The sequence below is a fragment of the Myotis brandtii genome, unplaced genomic scaffold, assembly GCF_000412655.1.
Source record: "Myotis brandtii unplaced genomic scaffold, ASM41265v1 scaffold126, whole genome shotgun sequence".
Lineage (NCBI taxonomy): Eukaryota > Metazoa > Chordata > Mammalia > Chiroptera > Vespertilionidae > Myotis > Myotis brandtii.
This window is the reverse complement of record NW_005354425.1, coordinates 1,047,446-1,058,531: the sequence shown is the minus strand read 5'-3', so window position 1 is coordinate 1,058,531 and position 11,086 is coordinate 1,047,446. Positions and strand designations below refer to the sequence as shown.

The 11,086-nt window shown below is 43.6% G+C and overlaps 1 protein-coding gene across 1 annotated transcript in view; it reads left to right on the top strand.

Annotated features, from left to right (window-relative positions):
• IL13RA1 (interleukin 13 receptor, alpha 1) overlaps window positions 1–11,086 on the top strand; it is a 63,130-nt gene that overhangs the window by 732 nt on the left and 51,312 nt on the right. The window contains exon 2 of the mRNA XM_014534184.1: window positions 5,856–5,995. Coding sequence (XP_014389670.1) covers window positions 5,856–5,995 — 140 coding nt within the window. The remainder of the gene's footprint in view (window positions 1–5,855; window positions 5,996–11,086) is intronic.

The window sequence follows — 11,086 nt, the reverse complement described above, 5'->3', positions numbered from 1 at the left end:
CGCCGCTCTTCCCTCGCGCCGTCGGCAAGAGCCGAAGAGCCTAAAGGAGCCAGGCGCCTGGGCACCGGACCGAAACACTCTCGCGTCGCGGGGCGGCGGTTCGGGACCCGGAATGTCGCCTGGGAGTCCAGAACGGGTCGAGGGGCCTGGAGTCCGAGAACAGAGTCCGAGATCCGGGCGAGCCCGGTCCAGTGAAGGGGTGGGAGTGAATGGAACCTCTGAAGGTCCTAGTCTCTTAGAAAAAGGATGTGCGGATCACGTCCTCCTCTGGCGTCCAAGAAATCCGTTGGGAAACCCGGGCAGCATCCAGGTGGATGCTTTTTTATTCTCTTTAATAACCTTTATGTTTTGGAATAATTTTTGATTTACAGAAAAGTTGCAGGAAAAGTATAGAGAGTTCGCCTATACCCCTCCCCCTGTGTGGCAACTTTTATTTAACCCTCAGAATCACTGTGAAAAGTTGGGGGCCAATGACTTCCTCAGGGACAGCTCCTGGTACGAGTGGCCTTCTGGATATTTTGGAAGATAACAGTAGCTCCAAATTTGATAGATTTTATTATCACATTGACACAAACACCACAATTTGCTTATTGTATTTTCACCTACGTGTTGTGCTTTGAAACCCAAGTTGAAATGCTGATTAGGAAACTTCGAAGTCCTCAATCGATTCAGTCAACAATGAGCAAAACAGATCAAGTTCCCTCCCTGTGGAGCTTATCTGCTATTGGAAGAGTCGGGGTGGGGGAGCATATAAGGTATGTCAGATGGTGCTAAGTGCTATGTAGAAAAACAAAAGGGTTTGCCATTGTAAAGAGGATAGAATGGGAAGACCTCATTGAAAAGGTGGCATTTGAGTAGAGACCTGAGAGAGGTTTGAAATTTGTCAGTCAGTAATTATTCAAGTGCCTGCCTTGTTAAGTACTCAGCCAGGTGCTGTATACATTCACTTAGAACCTGAGTGTACAGCATCATCCTTGCCCCCAAGGTGCCGCTAGTTCATTTGGGGAGATCCAATTTCCATAATTATTTGGGGAAACTGATGTCCATTGAAGGGAAGGGACTTGTTTAAGGTCACCCATCTCATTAGTCTCCTGATTTTCACAGTGCTACTCCAGCACCCTCCCTCCTACAGACTCCCTCCCACACACACCTGAAACAACAGCTGGCCTTCTAGACAATACTAGCACCCCCCCCCCCAACTTAATCAGTTTTGTCATAGGGGTTCATTGGCAACTTGATGACTTAGAATACAGAGATTTTTTCCCGTTAGAAATACTGATAGAATTGCATTACAAAGTGGTGAAGAAGAAAAAAAAAGTCAGGGGACTTGACTTTTAGTGGTCTGACATTTCCCAGCTGTTGAACTCTGGGCTAGTCATTTCCCCTTCCTTATGCTGTGTGAACTCCATAGTTCTAAGGGCTCTTTTAGCTCTAATCTTGAGAGTTTAGAGAATGATTAGGTCACCAGCTTAGTTTATTCTGTTTAGAATTGTAGCCCACATTGTGGCATGAATTAATAACACCAACTATCATTTATATAGTGTTTGCTCTATGCCAGGCAGTGTTTTAAGTTTTTCACTTGTACTATTTCATTTAACCTTTACACAAAACTTATACTGTAGGTGCTGGTATTAGTCCCATTTTGTATCTGAGGAAACTGCGGCACAGTGAGCCTACCAGCCTTGCTTGAACAACAGCTGGTAGAGTGGAGGAGCCAGGCTTCCAACCCCGGCAGCCTGATTTCAGAGGCCTTAACCACTGTATCAGTGCCTCTCTGTTTAGAGGTGAGGGGAGTCCTTGGCTGGGAGAGGAGCAGGGTGCCTCCCAGAGTAGCAGGGCAGGACTAGTTGGGACCCATGAAAGTATATACAGGCCACTTGTTAAGGAGTGAATGTTCGTAGCTTGGAGACTCGCTTTATAATTGCCAGACTGTGTGTTCCAAACAATAAGTACTGTAGGCACTCAGAAGAAGGGAAACCGTGAGGGCTGGTAGTTTCATGGAAGAGGTAAAACTTGAGCTAGCCCTTCGGGATGGGTAGAATTTGACTAGGTGGAGAAATTATTCCCGTTGCGGGGCGTAGGGGGTGCATAGCAAGAGCAGATGCCCTGGTGTGAGAGGGTGAGAGTGTTTTTTTGTGCTCAATGGAGGAGCCCGGTTTGGCAGGAGGGTGCTTCGGCAAAGTCAGTCCAAACAGAAGAGTTGCATTTGCCCTTGAAGGCCCTGAGTGGGGAGCAAAGTGGGAGAATTACACTGGAGGAGAAGCAAGCAGGGAGACTTAACTGGGTGAGGGAGATTGCTGGAGTGTGAAGCTATGCAGGAATCTAGGGTTGTAGGTGACCACTAGAAAGTTGTGTTGTGGACTCCTTCTGTCCAGGACCATGGGCCCAGCAGAGCAAACCCGTGTGATTGAAATGACACAGAGAGATGTTGGTGCAAGAAAAAAAATGGACAGACTGAGTTGATGAGTGAATAGATGTAAGGGAAGGAGATAGATGTCTCATATGTGATTCTTGTGATTTCCTTAACTTTTCCCAAAATATGCATGCAAAATCATTAGCTAAGCAATATGCCTTATTAGAAAGAGCATTGATCACATTAAGTCCCGCTCTCCTCTCCTTCACGCTTTGCTTTCTGAAGTAAGTGATCAGCCTCTAAGAAATGGATGCATTAGCTGCCTAAGGAAAGCTTATTAGACAGAAGAGAGATGTTCTGTCTCAAAAACCATGGGCACATATCACCTCCAGAGGAAACCAAAACAATTGTTTAGAACTTTCTTTGTCTCTTCAAGGAGAAAGAGAGCAGCTAGCTAACATTTATTGAGTGCTTGCTTTGTGCCAGGCACTGTTAGGGCATTTTATCTGTATTAAGTCATTTGATCCTGCTAATAATTGTTAGGTTATGATCATCCTCGTGTTATATATGAGAAAACTGAGGCATAGAGAGGTTAAGTGACTTGGCAGTTGGTAAGTAGCAGAGCAGGCATATGAACTCAGTCTGGCTTCAGAGTCCATGTTCTTAGTCACTCCACTACACTGAAATTCTATGTCCTATTACCTGTGAGCTGCTGTTAGAGACCTTTACAAGAAGTACGGTCTGCACTTATTTATGTAGATGTCTGGATGTATTATACACACATACACATGTATTCATATATGTCCAAACATTTGGAGATTGTATTTAAAGTTTTGGTGTGTGTATATTTGTGTGTGTGTGTGTGTGTGTGTGTGTGTGTGTGTTTTAAAATATAGGAAATAGAAAAATCTCAGGAAAAATGGAAGGAATCATTAGTGGGGAAAAAAGAATAGCAGATATTCACAAATAGCCTAAAATGCAAAAACAGTGACATCTGACTAAAGGACACTTCAAAACAGATGTATGTGTGGGGGGGAGGTGGAGGAGGAATTAAATCCATTTGTGAGATTGGAAATAGTGCAGGATATTATTCTGTTAAAACACTGAGGTTAAAGAAAGACTTTAAAAGGTCTTAAATTACTTGAAAATTGCTGTCCAATGTAACTGAACCATAAATAGCTAATGTTTTTATTACCAGGGCTTTAATTTTTGTGTAGGAGTGGGAGGTAGGTGGAAAGGTTGTTTCAGTTTAGTTCTGGAACCTGGAAAATAAGACAAATAATCCTAATGTAGATTATAGTCTTCAGTAGGAGCAAGTTTTAATTAGAGGCTGTATAGCTGACAAATGATTTGTCTTCAAAAACATCATTGGCCCTATCTGGTTTGGCTCAGTGGATAGAGCGTTGGCCTGCAGACTGAAGGGTCCCGGGTTTGATTCTGGTCAAGGACACATGCCCAGGTTGTGGGCTTGATCCCCAGTAGGGGACGTGCAGGAGACAGCTGATTAATGATTCTCTCCCTTTCTGAAATAAAAGTAAAAACAAACAAACATCATTGATGTGATGTTAGAAGAGCCAAAACGGAATAGCTGTACACTCTTGTAGTCACTTAAAATCCTGTTGCCTGAGCCATTGGTGCTCTCTGGCACTAGCTGGGTTAGAATGAAGTGCAATAGGAATTCCCTGTTTCCACAAGGCCTAGCCTGCTGTGGGCTGCTCCTCCCCACATTTGGGCCTCTGATCTACCTTGCTGAAAGTCTAATGCAGTAGAGTCAGGAAAGAGGGAATAAATATTGAGAGTCAAGGGCCTTTTTGGCTGCGATGTATAAAACTGACTGTTGGGGGAAATCCCAACTATGTAATGCCTGTCGGGTTGATATTTTGGGGACACATGGAATTTTTTTGTTCAGTTTAAAGAGAAAAGTAATGCTATAAGTATTGCAGATTATGTAAGAGGCCCAGTGCACTCCACAGTGTCAGCATAGGGTATAAAATATAACTCTATAGACTGATAAATTAATATAACTGTAGTTCTTAAGTAATTAATAATGATTATTTGCCACTTTATAGATAATTTGGGGGATTGTTTTAAAAATTAGTTTAATAAACTTTATTTTGGAGTAATTTTTGATTTATAGAAAGGTTGCGAAGGTACGACAGAGCATTCCTGTACACCCCTCACCCAGTATCTGGGCTGATGATTTTGGTAGTCCTGGCCTCAGGGAAAGTTCTCAAGGAAGTTTGAAATTATGTACTCCTGCCCCTATGTATTTCCCTGTATTTGGCAGAAGTAGTAAAACTCCTTTCCCTCATCTTAGAGCAGTGATGGCGAACCTTTCGAGCTCAGCGTGTCAGCATTTTGAAAAACCCTAACTTAACTCTGGTGCCGTGTCACATATAGAAATTTTTTGATATTTGCAACCATAGTAAAACAAAGATGTATATTTTTGATATTTATTTTATATATTTAAATGCCATTTAACAAAGAAAAATCAACCAAAAAAATGAGTTCGCGTGTCACCTTTGACACGCGTGTCATAGGTTCGCCATCACTGTCTTAGAGCTTCGTCCAAAATAATAGTAAATATTTGGTGTGGAGGCTTTCTCCAAATGAAACACATTTTTAAGATACTAGTACTGGTTCACAGTTTCTCCTCTTTTATTCCCTCTTCAGATTAGCTAAAGGTACAGTTCCAGCTGTTTAGTGTCAGAACTTAAGGGAACAGCAAGGGCTGTTAAATCTCTCTCAGTACTTCTCTGGCAGAGTTATAAATAATTGCCAGATCATGTTAGCAAGCAGACTAAACGCTTAAGCTCACTGGCAGAACTGCTGAGATGGAAGTGACTGTATTGAGGGAGACGTGGATCCCAAGTGTGGGGAACCCCAAATTCCTGCAGGAGGAAAACTTAGAAATTTAAGAATATATTTTTCTCTGTATAGCAAGTAGTTAAGAACGTGACCTTGGAGCCACATGAATTTCTGGGTTTGCACCCAGCTCTGTCATTCACTAGCCTTAGGATATGAGACAAGTGACTCAACTTCTCTGCACCTTAGTTGCCTCGTCTTTAAGAACAGGCTGATAGTCCCCGTCTTTCTTATAAGATTGTTGTGAGGATTCAATGGGTGAATATGCGGAGAGTACTTAGAACAGTGCCTGTCTCAATAAATGTTAGATATTTCTACTCAGCTTTTTAAAATACAATTTTATTGATTTCAAAGAGAAAGGGAGGGGAGAGAGAGATAGAAATATCAATGATGAGGAGAAGTCATTGATTGGCTGCCTCCTGCATGCCTCACCCTGAGGATGGAGCCCACAACCTGGGCATGTGCCCTGACCGGGAATTAAACCTTGAACTCCTGGTTCATAGATTGATACTCAACCACTGCACTCTGCTCATTTTTCTTATTCTTGACTTCTAGGACTTGGAGGAATGAATTAAATGAATCACCCCAAACAGTGGCTGATATTGATAAATTTATTTATTATGCTTGATTTGAACAGAAACTCAGCCACCAGTGACGAATTTGAGTGTTTCAATTGAAAACCTCTGCACAGTAAAATGGACATGGAATCCTCCAGAGGGAGCCAGCCCGAATTGTAGTCTGTGGTATTTTAGTCATTTCGGCAACAAGCAGGATAAGGTAAGTTTTCTGGAACATATGGCATTAAATGAGGTAAAATGAACACTATGAATTGGAGCCAAGAATAAGCCCAATTCTAATCTTACTTCAAGGTGGGAATTTGATTTTGGGCTATGTCTAAATTTTAACTGATAACATTACAGAAACAACTGTTGAGGAAATTGAACGTATGAAATGATTTGCTAATTATTTGATAAATACAATTGTGATTCTCTGATAGGAAATAGTAGATATCTTTATTAGGCACTCACTAAATAAATATGTTAAAATTGGTTCCTGCCTAAAGCCTTGTACAGTAGGTCCTCAGACTATGTCAGAGATCCGTTCCTACAGCACGATGTAACTCATTTTCGCCGTAAATCGGAACCCACCTACATAAGCACCTACATCACTCACATGGAGCACATACACAACAGTAATGAAGTGAAACAGTAAAAAAAATGAAAAGAAAGATAACAATTCCTGACCTTTACTTGTGGTAAATAAATAATAAAAAACATAAAGCACATATGTACATACGTCGAAATGACGGAACTTTTTTTTTTAATAAATAAATGGGAGATGGCGACGTAACCACGAAATAACATACGTCCAGTCCAACGTAACCTGAGGACTGTCTGTATCTATATAATACTTTCAATTTCTCAGGGAATTTTCACATTCACCATCTTGTTAATCATATGCATGGATAGTTACACAAGAACTATGTGATGCAAAGCAAAGGGCTGTATGGCAAGCGAAAACAAATAAGATGTTCCTGGCAGGTAGGGTTGACCAGAATGTTTCCTGATGTCTGAAGAAAACGGGAACTGTCAGCCTTTCCAGCAAGGTGTAGTTGACTGATTCAAGTGAATTTTTGTTAACAAGATTGGTTATTTATGATAATCTTATTCAGCGGAATTTTCTCTTGGGCTTTATTGGTTTGTAGCCCCTTGTAATTGATAGGTTCTTCAAAGTGTCATATCATCTGTTCAAAGCTGTTTTATATCTTTATACCTTCTTTCAGTGGGGGTGTGAGGGGATGTTTAGGGTTGACTTTGTCCAGGATTTTGAGGCCAAATGAGAAATTGTTATTAGTGACAGTACTTTGGAGCTGTGAATTGTGAAATCACCAGTTCAAGCAGTTTGGTGGCAGGACAAGGCTAGGTGCTAGCTGATGTGCCACTTTTAAGGAGCTCAGTGGCCTGGGGGTAAATTACTTAAATTGAAAAGGCCTCTCTGAGCCTCAGTTTCTTTGTGTATAAAGTGTGGCTCTACTCACTTCCCTGGTTTTGCTGGGACAAGGAAAATATTGTATGTGAAGGCTTAAGAAAATGAGGAAGTAACAGGTTCTTTCTCTTGAGGGAAATGTGCTAATCTGCCTCCTTCAACCTTTTCTTGCTGAGGTGTTAAGGTTTAGGTGTTAATTGAGGCTAGTCAAATGTATTTGCATTTTCTAAGAGGTCCTCTAAATGCGGAAGCCTGTAATATTCCTAGCAGTGAAACTTGAGTAGAGTTCTGCTTTTCACAATGTTGGCTTCCTCTTGTTCCTAAGGAGGGGCTTTAGGCATTGGGAGTCTTTGTAGCAATTTCTGGTAGTTCAATCTTGAGAAATTCCAGAAAAGACCCCCAAGTCTCCCCTAAGTATCTAATTGAAATCCTGAGAGGTCAGTTTTTTTCTAACTGTTCCCTACTCGTTAGCCTGTTAACCATGTTCAAAGATCGATCAGGTGAGGTTAATTCCTAGTATACTTACAGGAATTTAAACTTAAAATTAACTTGAGGAGGCAGTGGAATCAGAATTGGATTCGAAATTTTATCGTTTCCCCTTTCAAGCTGTGTGATCTTGGGCAAATCACTTAACCTCTCTGAGCCTCCAGTTCCTTGTTTGTAAAAGGCTGGTGGGGGAATGAGCTAATAATTGTACAGTTGACCCTTGAACAACACGATTTTGAACTGTACAGTTTCACTTATATGTAGATTTTAAAAAAATAAATACAGTCAACACTTAGTATGTACCTGGTTCGAATCTGTGAGTTCAATCAACTGTGGATCAAAAACAGTATTTCTGCATTCCCAACCACTGTCTCCCAGCTGCTGTTTCCCAACCTTGGATCAGAAATACTGTTTCAACCTGTGATTGGTTGAATATGCGTATTCAAAGGGCCCACTGTAGACCAAAATTTATGTGAGGATTATGAGGATTTCAGACTGCTAGAGGGGATGTTGGTACCCCACCCCAAGTTGTTCAAGGGTCAACTGTATCTACTTCAATGAAGGGCATGTGTATTAAAAGGAGATGATATTTGTGGGCCTTGGCAAGGTACCTCAGTTGGTTAGAGCATTGTCCTGATGTGCCAAGGTTGTGGGTTTGATCCCCAGTTAGGTCACATACAGGAATCAACCAGTGAATGCATGAGTGGGTGGGGCAGCAGATCAATGTCTCTCTCCCTTCCCTGTCTCTCTCAAATCAATCTATCCTATATAATAAAAGAGAAACATGTAAATTGACCATCCCTTCGCCACGCTCACCAGCCAATCAGGAGTGAATATGCAAATTAACCTGACAAAGATGGTGGGTTAATTTGCATACACAGGCGCCAGGTGGAGAGCAGAGCGGGAGAGCCGGCAGCTTGGGGGACGTGGCTCCCTCGGTTGCTCCCCCAAGCAGCTGGGTGGAGAGCAGAGCAGGAGAGCCGGAGGCTTGGGGGGACGTGGCAGAGTGGGAGGCCATGGGACAGAGACACAGCAGGAAGGGGAAACCTAGAGCGCGGGGAGCACCAGGAATTCTGGGAATAGTACTTCTGGTGGCAGCCCCAGGACCAGAAGCAGAAGCCCAGAGCATGGGGAGCACCAGGAATGCTGGGAATCGTAGTTCTGATGGCAGACGGATCTCCTAGACCAATGGTTCTCAACCTGTGGGTCACGACCCCTTTGGCGGTCGAACGACCCTTTCACAGGGGTCACCTAAGACCATCCTGCATATCAGATATTTACATTACGATTCATAAAAGTAGCAATATTACAGTTATGATGTAGCAACGAAAATAATTTTATGGTTGGGTCACAACATGAGGAACTGTATTCAAAGGGCCAGAAGGTTGAGAACCACTGCACTAGAGCAAAGTGAGCCTGGAGCAAGTTACTGTTGCAGTGGGGGATGGAGGGAAAGCAAAGGTGAGAGACATAAGTAAAATCAGAGTGTCTAGGAAAAATTAAAGGGAAGATATCCTAAAACTTCCAGGAAATCTCCACCAATGGAGCAAAGAAAAAAAAATGCCTCTATTATTCTGTGAGCAACAAACCAAACTGGGTTGGGGGTCTCAGACAATTCGCTCATATGGTTGCAAAGACAGACAGAAACACCCGGATTGGAGAGGGCTCCCCTGAGGGCTCCCAGATTGGAGAGGGTGCAGGTCGGGCTAAGAGACCCACCCCCAGTGCACGAATCTTTATGCATCGGGCCCCTAGTATATGTATAAAAGCCTAAGTGACTGTTACGACCAGTCGACCGGTTGACCAGTGGCTATGACACACACTGACCACCAGGGGGCAGATGCTCAATGCAGGAGCTGCCCCTGGTGGTCAGTACGCTCCCACAGCCAACCTCCCATGGTCTTTCCCCCCGGCTGGCTGGCCCTGATGGCCCCAATAGGGACTGGGCGAGATGGCCCCAATTGGCCCCAATTGCCAGCCAGGCCGAGGGACCCCACCCATGCAAAAATTCATGCACCGGGTCTCTAGTAAATAAATAAAAAAGAAAAGAAGATGATGCTTTTAATGCACCTGGCTACAGAGTTAGTGCTCAGTAATTGTTAGCTTTTATCATTATTACTATTGTTAGGTTGAACCATAAGCAATTGTCACTTTTATGGTGCAACCTAATATTATTATTTGATCTTGTTCCTCCCATTTTGCCCCTGAAGAGACCAAATAGAGACCATAAAGGGTGACCTCTGCTTAAAGTAATTTATTTCAGCCATTTGACAGCGTTGGTGGCTATCAATCCCAAATTTGTGATAAATGGATTATGTCTTCAGTTAGTGCTGGGGGATTTCCTGTCTGGATCTTTTGAAGGTTACAATCTTGAGGCTGAGAATGAACGGTGGGAGTAATTTTCCTTTCCTCTTTCTGTCCTTTGGTCCCAGCATTAACATTTCAGACAAAACTAGGGTACATACATCCTTTGAAGCATATTAAAGAAGTGGTATTATGATAGTTTGTACATGTTAAGGGGCTGATGTGACTGTCCAAAGTTCTCAAATTGCTAAATGAGATAAACCCTTGAGGTCATTTTCAGTCTTCAGATTGGAGGACCATTAAGATGAATGAAGGGGTCCTAACTAGTTTGGCTCGGTGGATAGAGCGTTGGCCTGCGGACTGAAGGGTCCTGGGTTTGATTCCGGTCAAGGGCATGTACCTTGGTTGCGGGCACATCCCCAGTAGGAGGTGTGCAGGAGGCAGCTGATCGATATTTCTCCGATGTTTCTAACTCTCTATCCCTCTCCCTTTCTCTCTGTAAAAAAATCAATAAAATCCTATCTAATAAAAGACAAAAAGGGTAATTAACCGTACCTCCGCTATGCTTCCCATTGGCTAATCAGGGCGATATGCAAATTAACTGCCAAGAAAGATGGAGGTTAACCGCCAACAAAGATGGTAGTTAATTTGCATAGGTAGGCTCAATGATGGGAGGCGAAAGGGGAAGGACGGAAAAACCGTGATCGGAAACCCAGGTGTCAGGCAAGACCCTGGGGGCCACCTTTACCCTGCCCCCCACCCTGGATCTGAAAACCAGGGCAAAGGCCCGCCCCCCAGCTGGTGATCGGAGAAGCCAGGTGGGGCAGGGAAGAGGCTGCCAGCGTCTGCCTCTTCCCTGCCCCCCACCCCGGCGGTGATCGGTGACCCCACGAGGCAGGGAGGGACCCAGAACACGCAGAAGCCATCCTGCCTGGCCATGGGGGACCCGATCATGTCCCTGGCGACGAGGCAGGGAGGGGCCCAGAACACAGGGAAGCCGTCCTGCCTGGCCGCGGGGACCGATCACATCCCCGGCAGTGAGGCAGGGAGGGACCCAGAACATGCGGAAGCCGGGTCATTTTTTTTTTTTTT